The sequence below is a fragment of the Trematomus bernacchii genome, unplaced genomic scaffold (assembly GCF_902827165.1).
Source record: "Trematomus bernacchii unplaced genomic scaffold, fTreBer1.1, whole genome shotgun sequence".
Lineage (NCBI taxonomy): Eukaryota > Metazoa > Chordata > Actinopteri > Perciformes > Nototheniidae > Trematomus > Trematomus bernacchii.
Window position 1 is genome coordinate 72501 of NW_022987814.1, and position 18730 is coordinate 91230.

At 43.2% G+C, this 18730-nt stretch overlaps 1 protein-coding gene across 2 annotated transcripts; it reads left to right on the forward strand.

Moving 5' to 3' along the window:
* Positions 1–4523: 4523 nt before the first annotated feature.
* Positions 4524–18605, forward strand: LOC117498792 (actin, alpha skeletal muscle B-like). Of its 2 annotated transcripts, none has more exons than XM_034150942.1 (9): positions 4524–4624; positions 8190–8338; positions 8574–8702; positions 8780–8890; positions 9716–9800; positions 11374–11535; positions 11785–11976; positions 12428–12611; positions 17898–18605. In XM_034150942.1, exons 2-9 carry the CDS (start codon positions 8210–8212, stop codon positions 18037–18039), a joined length of 1134 nt encoding a protein of 377 aa, XP_034006833.1. In that variant the 5' UTR covers positions 4524–4624; positions 8190–8209; the 3' UTR covers positions 18040–18605. The 2 variants fall into 2 exon arrangements, with proteins under 2 accessions (XP_034006833.1, XP_034006832.1); XM_034150941.1 differs by having other exon boundaries at positions 12428–12609; positions 17895–18605.
* The last annotated feature ends 125 nt before the right edge of the window (positions 18606–18730 follow it).

Here is an 18730-nt window from a genome sequence, read left to right on the forward strand (position 1 = left end):
GGTCACTCAGTGTTACTACAGGAGCCCTGCAGGTCACACAGTGTTACTACAGGACTCATGCAGGTCACTCAGTGTTACTACAGGAGCCCTGCAGGTCACTCAGTGTTACTACAGGACTCCTGCAGGTCACTCAGTGTTACTACAGGAGCCCTGCAGGTCACACAGTGTTACTACAGGAGCCCTGCAGGTCACACAGTGTTACTACAGAGGAGTCCTGCAGGTCACTCAGTGTTACTACAGGAGTCCTGCAGGTCACTCAGTGTTACTACAGGAGTCCTGCAGGTCACTCAGTGTTACTACAGGACTCCTGCAGGTCACACAGTGTTACTACAGAGGAGTCCTGCAGGTCACTCAGTGTTACTACAGAGGAGTCCTGCAGGTCACACAGCGTTACTACAGAGGAGTCCTGCAGGTCACTCAGTGTTACTACAGGACTCCTGCAGGTCACACAGTGTTACTACAGAGGAGTCCTGCAGGTCACTCAGTGTTACTACAGAGGAGTCCTGCAGGTCACACAGCGTTACTACAGAGGAGTCCTGCAGGTCACTCAGTGTTACTACAGAGGAGTCCTGCAGGTCACTCAGTGTTACTACAGAGGAGTCCTGCAGGTCACTCAGTGTTACTACAGGAGCCCTGCAGGTCACACAGCGTTACTACAGGATTCCTGCAGTAACACTGTGTGACCTAAAGGGGGCACCACAGGAATGTCACATTGCCAAAATACTCTTTTGAATAAAAAATTATAATTTAAAGACATAAATTATTGAAATGAAAGTGATGGACACATACATGTGAGGGGATATTTTATATATTTTAAGGGTCTGTCTTTGGGTTAGGAGGGTTCAGTTAAAGTGTGAGGACGTCCCCTACGTTAACGTTTGAAACATTTATTAAAAACTATTTCACATGTAAATAATTAATCAGGAGTTTTGTATGAATAAGCAAAGCTTTTATTAATCTTATATATATATTATTATAGTTATCATGTTTCACACAGTCTGACATTTCCCTTCAGTAAGTAGGTGAAGACACACACACACACACACACACACACACACACACACACACACACACACACACACACACACACACACACACACACACACACACACACACACTGCCTGGACTTTGACCGAAAATGGGAAAACAGCTGGACGTTTGAAACTGTTTCTGATTGGCCGATGAAACATCAACACACAGCTAGCTCAGGAATGTGTGTGTGTGTGTGTGTGTGTGTGTTTTCTCTGTTTAAGGCAGCAGGAGACTGGGAGAAGTACTTTCAGATAAAGTATTAAAGATAAGATGAAGTTATCTTACACATTATATTTAGAGTAATTTATAACTAAATGTGTAAAATGTAATTCATAGCTTCGTATCAAACAGTTCCTAATAAGGTGTTTCTCTGGAGTTACAGAAAGGACTTATTATAAATGTAGATTAAATATTAACTTCTAAATATAACACATTTCTAACATTTTTAAATTGTACAACTTGAAAAAAAATAGCAAGTGTTTGTTTGGTCACTGGTCACAGCAGCTGAGTGATGAAGAGGGGAATCACAGAGGAATGGAGCGATGAAGAGGAGGAGAGGAAGAGCACAGCTAAACAAGGACATTATGAGGAGGACCACACCCCCGAGAGGAGAGGAGGAAGAAGAGGAGGAAGAGGAAGGAGACGAGAGGAGGAGGAGGAAGATGAAGAGGAGGAGCTGCTCTTATTTACCGCCCGGCTTCCTTTTTTGGCGTTAAAGCTACAGACACATCTCCTCCTCTTCCTCCTCCTCTTCCTCAGTAGAAGGAGGACGTTTTATTTTCCTCGTAGCTTCCTTTTAAGGAGAGACGCAGCAGTCTGAGGCTCCTTCAGTCTGAGGCTCCTTCAGTCTGAGGCTCCTTCTGAGGCTCCTTCAGTCTGAGGCTCCTTCTGAGGCTCCTTCAGTCTGAGGTCTGAGGCTCCTTCTGAGGCTCCTTCAGTCTGAGGCTCCTTCAGTCTGAGGCTCCTTCAGTCTGAGGCTCCTTCAGTCTGAGGCTCTCCTTCAGTCTGAGGCTCCTTCAGTCTGAGGCTCCTTCAGTCTGAGGCTCTCCTTCAGTCTGAGGCTCCTTCAGCTCCTTCAGTCTGAGGCTCCTTCAGTCTGAGGCTCTCCTTCAATCTGAGGCTCCTTCAGTCTGAGGCTCCTTCAGTCTGAGGCTCTCCTTCAGTCTGAGGCTCCTTCAGTCTGAGGCTCCTTCAGCTCCTTCAGTCTGAGGCTCCTTCAGTCTGAGGCTCTCCTTCAGTCTGAGGCTCCTTCAGTCTGAGGCTCCTTCAGCTCCTTCAGTCTGAGGCTCCTTCAGTCTGAGGCTCCTTCAGTTATTAAAGACATGTCCCATAATGCTAATGTTAAAAACCTCCTTTCAGTGAAAGCTGTTATTCTGTTGAATGTGAACAGACGGACACATGTAGCTCGTCTCTGCTTTAGCATCGTAGCTAGGTGCTAAAACAATTATCCTTTTCCTGATGAAATATGATAAATGTGCAGTAAACTCAAGGGTCCTGGTTTTTAAAATGTGGTCACCCCTCATGAGCATTTTATAGAAATAACATTAGCATCAAATGTTATAAATGCTGGTGTTAGCGCTGCTGATTCCAGTTAGTTCGTGAGAACACAGTTAGCACACTGTTAGCACACCGTTAGCACAATGTTAGCACTCTGTTAGCACACCATTAGCACACTGTTAGCACACTGTTAGCACACCATTAGCACACCGTTAGCACACTGTTAGCACACCATTAGCACACTGTTACCACTCTGTTAGCACACTGTTAGCACAACCATTAGCACACCGTTAGCACTCTGTTAGCACTCTGTCAGCACACCCTTAGCACTCTGTTAGCCTCCCTGTAGCTCTCTCAGTGTTCAGAGAGGTCAGTCTGAGCTGCTGACTGTCAACAGGATCACCTTCATCACTTACAGATTAAAAAAACTCAACTCTTCATCATTTACAGATTAAAAAACCTCAACTCTTCATCACTTACAGATTAAAAAACCTCAACTCTTCATCACTTACAGATTAAAAAACCTCAACTCTTCATCACTTACAGATTAAAAAACCTCAACTCTTCATCACTTACAGATTAAAAAACCTCAACTCTTCATCACTTCCTGTGGAGCCCCTCCACAATAAAGTGCTTTCAGCTGAGGAACAGGAGACCTGTCAGCAGCTAAATGTGGGCTTAGCTTAGCACAAATAATAGTGAAGCTGTTCAGCTTCAGTGTTAGCTTAGAAGCAGGGCTAACTGTTAGCCTACCTTAGCTTAAAGCTATAAGAAGGGGATGACAACTGTTAATACTACCTAGTGCATGTACTAATACTACCTACTGTCACACTGCATGTACTAATACTACCTACTGTCACACTGCATGTACTAATACTACCTACTGTCACACTGCATGTACTAATACTACCTACTGTCACACTGCATGTACTAATACTACCTACTGTCACACTGCATGTACTAATACTACCTACTGTCACACTGCATGTACTAATACTACCTACTGTCACACTGCATGTACTAATACTACCTACTGTCACACTGCATGTACTAATACTACCTACTGTCACACTGCATGTACTAATACTACCTACTGTCACACTGCATGTACTAATACTACTTACTGTCACACTGCATGTACTAATACTACCTACTGTCACACTGCATGTACTAATACTACCTACTGTCACACTGCATGTACTAATAGACCTACTGTCACACTGCATGTACTAATACTACCTACTGTCACACTGCATGTACTAATACTACCTACTGTCACACTGCATGTACTAATACTACCTACTGTCACACTGCATGTACTAATACTACCTACTGTCACACTGCATGTACTAATACTACCTACTGTCACACTGCATGTACTAATACTACCTACTGTCACAGTGCTTGTACTAATACTACCTATTGTCACACTGCATGTACTAATACTACCTACTGTCATTTTGTATTTTGTATTTTTGTATTTGTGTATTTGTGTATTTGATGATATATGTTGCATTGTTGGAGGATCTCAGGTCAGAAGAGTTTCATTGTCTCTTCCCTGAAGCTGCTGAGCATCTGATGAGAACACCTTTGAATTTAATGAATTTGAATTAGTACATGCAGTATGACAGTACGTAGTATTAGTACATGCAGTATGACAGTACGTAGTATTAGTACATGCAGTATGACAGTACGTAGTATTAGTACATGCAGTATGACAGTACGTAGTATTAGTACATGCAGTATGACAGTACGTAGTATTAGTACATGCAGTATGACAGAAGTTAATATTAGTACATGCAGTAGTATTTCTGTAGTAGCTGCAGCGCCTCCTCTCTGAATGTAAACACTGATGGAGGAATGCTGCATGCTGGGAGAACGTCCTGCAGCACGCAGCTCTCTGATTGGCTGCTGCCCTCAGGGCCTGCCCTATAAGGAGAAGGGAGAGAGAGGAGAGAGAGGAGGGGGGGGAGGAGGAGGAGAGGAGGGGGGGAGGGGGGGGAGGAGGATCAGGGTGAGAGAGAGTTGATAAACTGGACTCCTCGACTCTGAGCCTCACTTCTGTCTCCCCCCCATCACCCAGCAGGCTCACACGGTAAGACCTCCATCACCTCCTTCATCTTCATCATCTTCATCATCATCCTCACCTCCTCTCTGCTCATCTTCACCTCCTCTTAACCTCCTCTCTGCTCTTTTTCTCACTTTTTATTGTAACAAACCTGCAGGATATCGTCTCCTCTTAAACAGGTCTTTCTGTCTCCTGCTTCATCTGGACTCCTCGACTCCTCGCCTCCTCTCCTCTCGTGTCCTTCCTGTCTCTCCTCTTTCACCTCCTTTCAAACCTCCCTTTGACTTGGTGTAACCTCCTCTCTATGTCTCCTCTCCATCATGTGATCCCCTCCTTCTCACCTCCTGCTTCCCTTCCTGTCTCCTCCCTGTCTCCTCTCTGTCTCCTCACCTGTCTCCTCCCTGTCTCCTCTCTGTCTCCTCACCTGTCTCCTCCCTGTCTCCTCTCTGTCTCCTCACCTGTCACCTCCCTGTCTCCTCTCTGTCTCCTCACCTGCGGGAAGTCCTCCTCTCCTCCCTGCTGCTCCTGCTGAGCCTCCCGTTATGTTTCTGTTGTTGTTGTTGTTGTTGTTGTTGTCTCCTTCTTGTTTTCTGCTCAGTTTAACTTAGTGTTGTTGTTTAAAACTCAGTTAAAGACTCTTCTTAAAGGTCTCCCTCTCCTCTTTGTTTTAAACTCTGTGTTCTGAGTGAGAGGGTAAGGGGCTTTCTGACGGGGTTTGTGATGTCAGGTGCCCTGAGTCACGACTGGCAGGCACAAGATGCAATATTTGATATACAGGTTGAGCTGAGCCCTGAAGTCTGAATTATGTTTTACATGTTTAAATAAAGGTTTGATTATCTTGAGTTTATGTGATGCTAATGTTAAATATATTTTATTATTATTTAGAATTTCAATATTTAAGAGCCAAAAGTAATGAAATTGGTAATAAGTTAGTTAGTTAGTAATAAGTGTTAAGAGAAATAGATTTAAAAGTCTGGATGTGCTAAATGCTAAAAGCTAAATGCTACATGTGAGTATTTAACACTTGTATTATCAGCTGCTGTTTAACATCCAGCAGGGGGCGCTACAGCTGCTGAACATGAGGGAAAATACACCTTCAAACCTCAGTTTGTCCCTTAATGTCCTTACCTTAACACAGCTAACATGTTTAGCATTACAAACATTAGCTTCACTATCGACTTAAATGACACGGCTAAGCTAACGTTAGCACTCTTTAGATCTCTCTAGATTTATTTTGCTTGTTTAAGACGAGTTCAGAAAAATGTGTCCCAACCAAAAGTAGTTTTCCCTTTTACTCGTCTTGTGAAACCCGTAATCATCTATTTGTAGTTCTTTTGAGTCTATTTGTAGTCTTTTAGAGTGTCACTTCCTGGTTGGTTTGTCTCTCTTTGAGTGACAGCTAGTGGTTAAAGGGGGGGGGGGGGGGGGGGGGGGGGGGGTACTGGGTGTGTCCTTTGTATACAGAGTCCCTGTCATCCATCTCTGCCTTTCAAAACACACTCAAACAGAGCAGCAGACAGAACTGAGGGCAGAGAAAACCCAGCGTCTCCTGAGAGGCTGATCACACAAATATCTGAATCCAAATCTGATGACTAAATATGGACTAAAGTCACTGTGAGGGGGGGAGAGAGAGAGAGAGAGAGAGAGAGAGAGAGAGAGAGAGAGAGAGAGAGAGAGAGAGAGAGAGAGAGAGAGAGAGAGAGAGAGAGAGACGAGAGAGAGGAGGAGAGAGGAGAGAGAGAGAGAGAGAGAGAGAGAGAGAGAGAGAGAAGGAGAGCATACCAAACTCAGGCAGGACTCTCAGCTTCATGCCCGAATTAGGAAGTTTTCCCAGAGTGCACTGTTGTTTAATGCAGGAGTATTGAGGGAGGGTGATGTCACACGAAAACCTCACATATCCATGTTTGGTGTTTTTGAGAATCAGTGAGTCTCAGGTGGAACACAGATAGTCAACTCACAGATAGTCAACTCACAAATATCAGCATTAACTGCATCACTGACACCATTAGTTTTTATATCTCACGTTCTCTGAGGGTCTCGATAACACTCAAAGAGCCTTCAGAGCTTTCATCTGTACTCAGTATTTATTAAGCTCTGCAGGATTTACCTCTACACGCTGTAGTTTATCTAATTATTGACATCTTTACAGACTCCTGCACACTGGTCCTCTCTTTCTCTTGCACTCTTACAGTTTTTAAAATGTGTTTTTCAGTTTTATATATATTTAAGTTGCATTGTTGGAGGTTGAGATTCCAGATAGACTCCGTTCCTACGAGAGAAGGAGACTTGAATCGTGAGCAAAGAATACCGAATAAAACCCTGGATGTTTCTTCAGGTCTCCATCACTGACCAGAGGGGGGCAGTCGTGGAGTACAAATACTTTGTTACTGTACTTAAGTACATGTTTCTGGTATCAGTACTTTATTCCACTACTTATTTTTCTGACAGCTTTGTACTTTCTACTTCTTACATGTTGAACCCAAATACCTGTACTTTCTACTTCTCACATGTTGAACCCAAATACCTGTACTTTCTACTTCTTACATGTTGAACACAAATACCTGTACTTTCTACTTCTTACATTTTGAACCCAAATACCTGTACTTTCTACTTCTTACATGTTGAACCCAAATACCTGTACTTTCTACTTCTTACATGTTGAACACAAATACCTGTACTTTCTACTTCTTACATGTTGAACCCAAATACCTGTACTTTCTACTTCTTACATGTTGAACACAAATACCTGTACTTTCTACTTCTTACATGTTGAACACAAATACCTGTACTTTCTACTTCTTACATGTTGAACACAAATACCTGTACTTTCTACTTCTCACATGTTGAACACAAATACCTGTACTTTCTACTTCTTACATGTTGAACCCAAATACCTGTACTTTCTACTTCTTACATGTTGAACACAAATACCTGTACTTTCTACTTCTTACATGTTGAACCCAAATACCTGTACTTTCTACTTCTCACATTTCCCAAACAGGCTGGTTCCTTTAGTTTGAATGTGTGTTTGGTGGCGTGATCATTATTATTTAGAGTCATTGCGTGCCTATTGATTTGAACACGATCCGTGTATCCATCATTTCCTGGTCTTCTCTAAAGAAGAGGGACCAATGAAAACGTTGTCATGTTGCCGTTGTTCAGCATGGAAACATTCATTAGCTAACAATGACATTATTGTTCTATTAATATAAAGGGAGGTCAGGTACTCTTTAAAACAGCTGCTAGTTATGGGTACTTTTTACTGAAGTACATTTCAAAGCCTCTTTACTTTGACTTGAGTAAAGAAGTTTAGTCAGTACTTCTACTTTCACCAGAGTATCTTTAAACACGAGTATCTGTACTTCTACTTGAGTAAAGTGTGTACTTCTACTTGAGGAAAGGATGTGTCAGGACAGTCAGGAGCAGTTATTGATCGATGTTCTCCGCACAGCGCCCCCTACAGTCAGGAGCAGTTATTGATCGATGTTCTCCCCACAGCGCCCCCTACAGTCAGGAGCAGTTATTGATCGATGTTCTCCCCACAGCGCCCCCTACAGTCAGGAGCAGTTATTGATCGATGTTCTCCCCACAGCGCCCCCTACAGTCAGGACCATGTGTGACGACGAGGAAAGCACCGCTCTGGTCTGTGATAACGGCTCCGGTCTCTGTAAGGCTGGCTTCGCCGGAGACGACGCTCCCAGAGCCGTGTTCCCCTCCATCGTGGGGAGGCCCCGCCACCAGGTGAGCTGCCATTGATCGTGTGTTTCAGGGGGTGATGGTGGGCATGTTTTATCAGCTGTGTTACATAGTGATCAGTGTTATTGATCGTGTGTTTCAGGGGGTGATGGTGGGCATGTTTTATCAGCTGTGTTACATAGTGATCAGTGTTATTGATCGTGTGTTTCAGGGGGTGATGGTGGGCATGTTTTATCAGCTGTGTTACATAGTGATCAGTGTTATTGATCGTGTGTTTCAGGGGGTGATGGTGGGCATGGGGCAGAAGGACAGCTACGTTGGAGACGAGGCTCAGAGTAAGAGAGGAATCCTAACGCTCAAATATCCCATCGAACACGGCATCATCACCAACTGGGACGACATGGAGAAGGTCTTTAAAACATCTGTTAATATCATTTAATGTTATATATGATATATGATGAGGTATTAATGTGTGTCCCGCTGCAGATCTGGCACCACTCGTTCTACAACGAGCTGAGAGTCGCTCCGGAGGAACACCCCACCCTCCTGACCGAAGCCCCTCTGAACCCCAAAGCCAACAGGGAGAAGATGACCCAGGTACTTATACCACTGATACTACTACTACTGATACTACTACTACTGATACTACTATAATACTACTGATACTACTATAATACTACTATAATACTACTGATACTACTATAATACTACTATAATACTACTGATACTACTATAATACTACTGATACTACTATAATACTAGTATAATACTACTGATACTACTATAATACTACTATAATACTACTGATACTACTATAATACTACTATAATACTACTGATACTACTATAATACTACTGATACTACTATAATACTACTGATACTACTATAATACTACTATAATACTACTGATACTACTATAATACTACTATAATACTACTGATACTACTATAATACTACTATAATACACAACACATACTACACCCTCCTGACCGAAGCCCCTCTAAACTCCAAAGCCAACAGGGAGAAGATGACTCAGGTACTTATACTACTTATACTACATAATACAATTTAAAATACTACTAATACTACTACGTATAGTGATACTACTTATACTACTGATACTACTACTACTGATACTAATGCTGATTATACTGCAGTACAAACACATACTCCTACATATCACACAATGACAGAAGGTTAAGGCTAAGATGACGCAGGTATAATACTACTAGTACTACTGATAATACTTCTATAATATACTTGAATACACAGTACTACATATAACCAGTGACTAAATGCTTTCACTGAAATGATTATTTATTTATGATCTTTAAATGAACTTTATTTATGTGTTAATATTTTATATGTGTGTAATTATTAATAGTATTTCAATGTTTTTCTTTGTATTTTGTATAATTTCAGATCATGTTCGAGACCTTTAACGTTCCCGCCATGTACGTGGCGATCCAGGCTGTCCTCTCTCTGTACGCCTCGGGGAGAACCACAGGTTGGACCACACTCTGTACATTAAAGGATGGAGGAAGTAGAAATTAAATGAAAATAGGTTCAAGATTTACATTTGTACATATTAACGTCTTGAGGCTTTTATTTTGAAAATCCAGCCTTTTCTAAAAATAAAGTAAGGCTGTGACAGAATTCAAACCTTTACAACTTTATTTGTTGTTTTTCCGTCGACCCAAGAAACCCTTTAAACATGGGACTCAGACTTTAAGACTATTGTGATTCGACTTCTTTTAATAACTTTAATAGCAGTTGAGCTGAGCCTGGACGATGCTTGAGTTTCAAAATAAAAGCCCCAAGTTGGTAACTCAGACTTCCTTTAACCTGTTAAGCCCTGAGCCTGTTTTTCAGGTCTCAGGCTCCAAAATGCCATTCCCAGAACAAATGACCATATCTTCCCTTCTAAAAGGGTTAAATTAATAATCTTTTTTCTCAAAGTAATGATAAACCTGTGAGTTGGATGTAGAAAAGTCAGAATCAATATAGATGCTTTTATTTTAAAGACAATTCAGATTTTACATAGTAAAAAACTGTAAATTATAGTGTCCGTCCAAAAATTATTTTTTACTTATAGTGAAAACTACCCTTGGATGATGGGTTAGTAGACTAAAAGCTTTAGGAATCCAAAGTACAACATATAATAAGTACCCTGTATCAAGATTGATGCAAAACAAGTGATATTTGACCTTTTTAGAGAGGTTTAGCAAAAATAAACCACTTCTGGGGTCATTTGGGTGAATTTTCCATATCTCTGGCCCCCCTTGCTCGATTTTGATGGTTGACACCTCTTTCTGACCGTTAGAGCCATTAGAATCGAAGGGGGAGTCCCCCACACACACTCGTTGTGAAGAGAAAAGGTGGGGGCTGCGCGCATGTAATTTTCCGTCAGAGTGAACCTATCTCTAGCTTTGACATCTGGAAACGGAAAAGCAGTTTTAATGCTTATGGATTATCAGAAATCATTTCAAAGGGACACAGACACATTAGATTAACCTATGGATTAACTTCAGCAGCGTTTTTATCGTTTTAATGCCATTGAAGACCACTTTGGAGAGACTACAGAGCCAAGGTAAAAATGTTAGCATTTTTAGCTACCTAGCGTCACCTGTTTTGATGTCTGTTTTTGTTTATAACGTCGCAAATACGTATAATTCAGTGGTAATGAGGGTACCCATCGATTCTGTGTCACCTCACGATGTGAAACGAAGTGTTGGATGTGGTGAAAAGATACATAAGGTTTTGTGAGTGATTTTCGGTGCAGTAAGGTGTTAGCATTTTTCGCTCGTTGCTAATTCAGAGGCTCAGTGTTAGCATTGTGGGTTTTCTTTTGAAAAAAAAAAAAAAAAGATCAGTTAGATGAGTTTCTTCCTGTTACATGGATATAAAACATTCATAGTTTATTAAATGAACATGCCCTCAGACACTGTTTCCTGCAAGATGTTGCGGGAGGGCGTCGGTACCGGGGTCTCTCGGGCTTAACAGGTTAAACGTTAAACACAGTGATTCTTCTCCTCCTGTAATGTTTGTTCTGTTCAGTGTTAATAAAGTTTGATTGACAGGCATCGTGCTGGACTCCGGAGACGGCGTCACTCACAACGTCCCGATCTACGAAGGCTACGCTCTGCCGCACGCCATCATGAGGCTGGACCTGGCCGGGAGGGACCTCACTGACTACCTCATGAAGATCCTCACAGAGAGGGGGTACAGCTTCGTCACCACCGGTACATCTTCATCCTCCACCACACACACACACACACACACACACACACACACACACACACACACACACACACACACACACACACACACACACACACACACCATTGTGAGATAAATGTGTGTATCTTCTGCATAAAGGCTGATCCACGCTAACGTCTGTAACTTGTGTGTGTGTGTGTGTGTGTGTGTGTGTGTGTGTGTGTGTGTGTGTGTGTGTGTGTGTGTGTGTGTCTGTGTGTGTGTGTGTGCAGCGGAGAGGGAGATCGTGCGGGACATTAAGGAGAAGCTGTGCTACGTGGCTCTGGACTTTGAGAACGAGATGGGGACCGCAGCGACCTCCACGTCTCTGGAGAAGAGCTACGAGCTCCCTGACGGACAGGTCATCACCATCGGCAACGAGAGGTTCCGCTGCCCGGAGACGCTGTTCCAGCCCTCCTTCATCGGTACACCTGTCACCTGTACACCTGAACACCTGTCTGTCTGCACACCTGAACACCTGTCTGTCCCTGACATGACTCAGCACTATGAGTCCTAAATCCTGACATGAAATTGAACCTTCAGGGTCTGATATTAAATTCATGGTTTTGGTTTTTAAAACCAACCTGTTCTGCGTTAACTTCTCATTGAAAGATGTAAGCGGTTAGTAAACTACCAACACCTCTCGTTTGAAACTCTTTCTATGGATTCAACTGAAGTCGTTTTGGGTTTTCTTTGACCGACACACGGCTATAACTTTACTCTAAATGATAAAAACTGGACATTTGACTCTGGACTAGAACTAAAGTACTTTGGGTTTTCCTTGACTTCTTCATGAGTCTTTTAGCCCTCTAAACTTAACTCTAAATATAAACAGAGTGATCCGTGTCTAACCTCCTCTGTTCCCTCGCTCGGCAGGAATGGAGTCTGCAGGGATCCACGAGACGACCTACAACAGCATCATGAAGTGTGACATCGACATCCGTAAAGACCTGTACGCCAACAACGTGCTCTCCGGAGGAACCACCATGTACCCCGGCATCGCTGACAGGATGCAGAAGGAAATCACAGCGCTGGCCCCCAGCACCATGAAGATCAAGGTGAGGGGCTCAAATACTGGAGATACTGGTTTCAGTAGAGGGGGTTCAGTAGAGAGGGTTCTTTAGAGAGGGTTCTGTAGAGAGGGTTCTTTAGAGAGGGTTCAGTAGAGAGGGTTCTTTAGAGAGGGTTCAGTAGAGAGGGTTCAGTAGAGAGGGTTCTTTAGAGAGGGTTCAGTAGAGAGGGTTCAGTAGAGAGGGTTCTTTAGAGAGGGTTCAGTAGAGAGGGTTCTTTAGAGAGGGTTCAGTAGAGAGGGTTCTTTAGAGAGGGTTCAGTAGAGAGGGTTCAGTAGAGAGGGTTCTTTAGAGAGGGTTCAGTAGAGAGGGTTCAGTAGAGAGGGTTCAGTAGAGAGGGTTCTTTAGAGAGGGTTCTTTAGAGAGGGTTCAGTAGAGAGGGTTCAGTAGAGAGGGTTCAGTAGAGGGGGTTCTTTAGAGAGGGTTCAGTAGAGAGGGTTCTTTAGAGAGGGTTCAGTAGAGAGGGTTCTTTAGAGAGGGTTCTTTAGAGAGGGTTCAGTAGAGAGGGTTCTTTAGAGAGGGTTCAGTAGAGAGGGTTCAGTAGAGAGGGTTCTTTAGAGAGGGTTCTTTAGAGAGGGTTCAGTAGAGAGGGTTCTTTAGAGAGGGTTCAGTAGAGAGGGTTCAGTAGAGAGGGTTCTTTAGAGAGGGTTCAGTAGAGAGGGTTCTTTAGAGAGGGTTCAGTAGAGAGGGTTCAGTAGAGAGGGTTCTTTAGAGAGGGTTCAGTAGAGAGGGTTCAGTAGAGAGGGTTCTTTAGAGAGGGTTCTTTAGAGAGGGTTCAGTAGAGAGGGTTCAGTAGAGAGGGTTCAGTAGAGGGGGTTCTTTAGAGAGGGTTCAGTAGAGAGGGTTCTTTAGAGAGGGTTCTTTAGAGAGGGTTCAGTAGAGAGGGTTCAGTAGAGAGGGTTCAGTAAAGAGGGTTCAGTAGAGAGGGTTCTTTAGAGAGGCTTCAGTATAGAGGGTTCAGTAGAGAGGGTTCAGTAGAGAGGGTTCTTTAGAGAGGGTTCAGTAGAGAGGGTTCAGTAGAGAGGGTTCAGTAGAGAGGGTTCTTTAGAGAGGGTTCTTTAGAGAGGGTTCAGTAGAGAGGGTTCAGTAGAGAGGGTTCAGTAGAGAGGGTTCAGTAGAGAGGGTTCAGTAGAGAGGGTTCTTTAGAGAGGGTTCAGTAGAGAGGGTTCTTTAGAGAGGGTTCAGTAGAGAGGGTTCAGTAGAGAGGGTTCTTTAGAGAGGGTTCTTTAGAGAGGGTTCAGTAGAGAGGGTTCTTTAGAGAGGGTTCAGTAGAGAGGGTTCAGTAGAGAGAGTTCTTTAGAGAGGGTTCAGTAGAGAGGGTTCTTTAGAGAGGGTTCTTTAGAGAGGGTTCAGTAGAGAGGGTTCAGTAGAGAGGGTTCAGTAGAGGGGGTTCTTTAGAGAGGGTTCAGTAGAGAGAGTTCTTTAGAGAGGGTTCTTTAGAGAGGGTTCAGTAGAGAGGGTTCAGTAAAGAGGGTTCAGTAGAGAGGGTTCTTTAGAGAGGGTTCAGTAGAGAGGGTTCTTTAGAGAGGGTTCTTTAGAGAGGGTTCAGTAGAGAGGGTTCTTTAGAGAGGGTTCAGTAGAGAGGGTTCAGTAGAGAGGGTTCTTTAGAGAGGGTTCAGTAGAGAGGGTTCTTTAGAGAGGGTTCTTTAGAGAGGGTTCAGTAGAGAGGGTTCTTTAGAGAGGGTTCAGTAGAGAGGGTTCAGTAGAGAGGGTTCAGTAGAGAGGGTTCTTTAGAGAGGGTTCTTTAGAGAGGGTTCAGTAGAGAGGGTTCAGTAGAGAGGGTTCAGTAGAGAGGGTTCTTTAGAGAGGGTTCTTCAGTAGAGAGGGTTCAGTAGAGAGGGTTCTTTAGAGAGGGTTCAGTAGAGAGGGTTCTTTAGAGAGGGTTCAGTAGAGAGGGTTCTTTAGAGAGGGTTCAGTAGAGAGGGTTCTTTAGAGAGGTTTGGAGGTATTGCATCAGAAGAGCTGCAGAGAACAGTCAAACAGAAACGTGAAGCAGCAGTTCTTTAGAAACAGGACTATTGTTCTCCAGTAGCATCACACATGAGCAATACTAGCTCTTTGGCTCTTTGGCTAGTGAATGTTAGCTCTTTGGCTAGTGAACGTTAGCTCTAGTGAACGTTAGCTCTAGTGAACGTTAGCTCTTTGGCTAGTGAACGTTAGCTCTTTGGCTAGTGAACGTTAGCTCTTTGGCTAGTGAACGTTAGCTCTTTGGCTAGTGAACGTTAGCTCTAGTGAACGTTAGCGCTTTGGCTAGTGAACGTTAGCTCTTTGGCTAGTGAACGTTAGCTCTTTGGCTAGTGAACGTTAGCTCTTTGGCTAGTGAACGTTAGCTCTTTGGCTAATGAACGTTAGCTCTTTGGCTAGTGAACGTTAGCTCTTTGGCTAATGAACGTTAGCTCTTTAGATCTAGTGAACGTTAGCTCTTTAGATCTAGTGAACGTTAGCTCTTTGGCTAGTGAACGTTAGCTCTTTAGATCTAGTGAACGTTAGCTCTTTGGCTAGTGAACGTTAGCTCTTTGGCTAGTGAACGTTAGCTCTTTGGCTAGTGAACGTTAGCTCTTTAGATCTAGTGAACGTTAGCTCTTTAGATCTAGTGAACGTTAGCTCTTTAGATCTAGTGAACGTTAGCTCTTTGGCTAGTGAACGTTAGCTCTTTAGATCTAGTGAACGTTAGCTCTTTAGATCTAGTGAACGTTAGCTCTTTGGCTAGTGAACGTTAGCTCTTTGGCTAGTGAACGTTAGCTCTTTGGCTAGTGAACGTTAGCTCTTTGGCTAGTGAACGTTAGCTCTTTAGATCTAGTGAACGTTAGCTCTTTGGATCTAGTGAACGTTAGCTCTTTGGCTAGTGAACATTAGCTCTTTAGATCTAGTGAACGTTAGCTCTTTGGCTAGTGAACGTTAGCTCTTTGGCTAGTGAACGTTAGCTCTTTGGCTAGTGAACGTTAGCTCTTTGGCTAATGAACGTTAGCTCTTTAGATCTAGTGAACGTTAGCTCTTTGGCTAGTGAACGTTAGCTCTTTGGCTAGTGAACGTTAGCTCTTTAGATCTAGTGAACGTTAGCTCTTTGGCTAATGAACGTTAGCTCTTTAGATCTAGTGAACGTTAGCTCTTTGGCTAGTGAACGTTAGCTCTTTAGATCTAATGAACGTTAGCTCTTTGGCTAATGAACGTTAGCTCTTTAGATCTAGTGAACGTTAGCTCTTTGGCTAATGAACGTTAGCTCTTTAGATCTAGTGAACGTTAGCTCTTTGGCTAGTGAACGTTAGCTCTTTAGATCTAATGAACGTTAGCTCTTTGGCTAATGAACGTTAGCTCTTTAGATCTAGTGAACGTTAGCTCTTTAGATCTAGTGAACGTTAGCTCTTTGGCTAGTGAACGTTAGCTCTTTAGATCTAGTGAACGTTAGCTCTTTGGCTAATGAACGTTAGCTCTTTAGATCTAGTGAACGTTAGCTCTTTAGATCTAGTGAACGTTAGCTCTTTAGATCTAGTGAACGTTAGCTCTTTAGATCTAGTGAACGTTAGCTCTTTGGCTAATGAACGTTAGCTCTTTAGATCTAGTGAACGTTAGCTCTTTAGATCTAGTGAACGTTAGCTCTTTAGATCTAATGAACGTTAGCTCTTTGGCTAATGAACGTTAGCTCTTTAGATCTAGTGAACGTTAGCTCTTTAGATCTAATGAACGTTAGCTCTTTGGCTAATGAACGTTAGCTCTTTAGATCTAGTGAACGTTAGCTCTTTAGATCTAGTGAACGTTAGCTCTTTAGATCTAATGAACGTTAGCTCTTTGGCTAATGAACGTTAGCTCTTTAGATCTAGTGAACGTTAGCTCTTTGGCTAGTGAACGTTAGCTCTTTAGATCTAATGAACGTTAGCTCTTTGGCTAGTGAACGTTAGCTCTTTAGATCTAATTAACGTTAGCTCTTTGGCTAGTGAACGTTAGCTCTTTGGCTAGTGAACGTTAGCTCTTTGGCTAGTGAACGTTAGCTCTTTAGATCTAGTGAACGTTAGCTCTTTGGCTAGTGAACGTTAGCTCTTTGGCTAGTGAACGTTAGCTCTTTGGCTAGTGAACGTTAGCTCTTTAGATCTAGTGAACGTTAGCTCTTTAGATCTAATGAACGTTAGCTCTTTGGCTAGTGAACGTTAGCTCTTTAGATCTAGTGAACGTTAGCTCTTTGGCTAGTGAACGTTAGCTCTTTAGATCTAGTGAACGTTAGCTCTTTAGATCTAGTGAACGTTAGCTCTTTAGATCTAATGAACGTTAGCTCTTTGGCTAGTGAACGTTAGCTCTTTGGCTAGTGAACGTTAGCTCTTTGGCTAGTGAACGTTAGCTCTTTAGATCTAGTGAACGTTAGCTCTTTAGATCTAGTGAACGTTAGCTCTTTGGCTAGTGAACGTTAGCTCTTTGGCTAGTGAACGTTAGCTCTTTGGCTAGTGAACGTTAGCTCTTTAGATCTAGTGAACGTTAGCTCTTTGGCTAGTGAACGTTAGCTCTTTAGATCTAGTGAACGTTAGCTCTTTAGATCTAGTGAACGTTAGCTCTTTGGCTAGTTAACGTTAGCTCTTTAGATCTAGTGAACGTTAGCTCTTTGGCTAGTGAACGTTAGCTCTTTGGCTAGTGAACGTTAGCTCTTTGGCTAGTGAACGTTAGCTCTTTAGATCTAGTGAACGTTAGCTCTTTAGATCTAGTGAACGTTAGCTCTTTGGATCTAGTGAACGTTAGCTCTTTGGCTAGTGAACGTTAGCTCTTTGGCTAGTGAACGTTAGCTCTTTGGATCTAGTGAACGTTAGCTCTTTGGCTAGTGAACGTTAGCTCTTTGGCTAATGAACGTTAGCTCTTTAGATCTAGTGAACGTTAGCTCTTTGGCTAGTGAACGTTAGCTCTTTGGCTAGTGAACGTTAGCTCTTTAGATCTAGTGAACGTTAGCTCTTTGGCTAATGAACGTTAGCTCTTTAGATCTAGTGAACGTTAGCTCTTTAGATCTAGTGAACGTTAGCTCTTTAGATCTAGTGAACGTTAGCTCTTTAGATCTAGTGAACGTTAGCTCTTTGGCTAGTGAACGTTAGCTCTTTGGCTAGTGAACGTTAGCTCTTTAGATCTAGTGAACGTTAGCTCTTTGGCTAGTGAACGTTAGCCATCCATGTACCTGTCTTTCTGTCGCTAACCGAGCTATCTATCTTTCTATCTAGTTAGCTATCTTATCTTAGCTATCACTGGATAAATCTAACAGGAAGAACCGTCTGATTGGTCCTAATGAATGCTCTGTCCCTCAGATCATTGCCCCCCCCGGAGAGGAAGTACTCGGTGTGGATTGGCGGTTCGATCCTCGCCTCTCTGTCCACCTTCCAGCAGATGTGGATCAGCAAGCAGGAGTACGACGAGGCCGGGCCGTCCATCGTCCACCGCAAGTGCTTCTAAACTCCCCCCCCCCCCCGTCTGAAACCACACACTGACCCCCGTCTGAAACCACACACTGACCCCCGTCTGAAACCACACACTGACCCCCGTCTGAAACCACACACTGACTCCCAGCTGCAAACAGGACGACGGAGAACGTGTTATTTGGTATTTAGGAAGATGCTAAAAAATAAGTGTTTTATTCTGAAAAGCTGGTGGAAGGGAAGTGATGTCATCTTTTGTTTGCAGCTGTTTTTGGTAACAATTCAGAACACCTGGTCACCTTCACCTGTGAACATGGCGCTCATCTTTACCCCCCCCCCACACCTGTGCCCCCCCCCTCCCCTCCACCCCCCCCTCCTCCATCTATGCCCCTCCCTCCATATTCTTATTGTTTCTGTCAAAGTTTGTTTTTATTTTTGATGAATAAAGCTTGAATGTTGCCCCCCCCCATTTCCATGTTGTCACCATGATGTCACGCAGTAACGATGATGTCACAGCTGTAGGAGGAGGCGTGGCCTCACGGTGCTCTCTGTAAGGAAGTGACAGCTGATTGGCCCACGACAATAAAGAGCTCTCGTACCTGATCACCTGTGTTCCTGTTTGTTGACACCCTGATTCATAACGTAGTGAGGAGTTAGAACAACGAAAGAAATCTCAAGGACAGAAAGTCAGTGTTTTATTAACAAAGAACACACACACACACACACAC

What these genes read in the sequence shown, in the direction of transcription:
- LOC117498792 (XM_034150941.1), top strand. Translation starts at nt 8,210, where the DNA reads ATGTGTGACGACGAGGAAAGCACCGCTCTGGTCTGTGATAACGGCTCC. An exon ending in CGCCTCGGGGAGAACCACAG is followed by an intron (nt 9,801 to 11,373) that starts GTTGGACCACAC and finishes TTTGATTGACAG; the next exon opens with GCATCGTGCTGGACTCCGGA. An exon ending in GTTCCAGCCCTCCTTCATCG is followed by an intron (nt 11,977 to 12,427) that starts GTACACCTGTCA and finishes CTCGCTCGGCAG; the next exon opens with GAATGGAGTCTGCAGGGATC.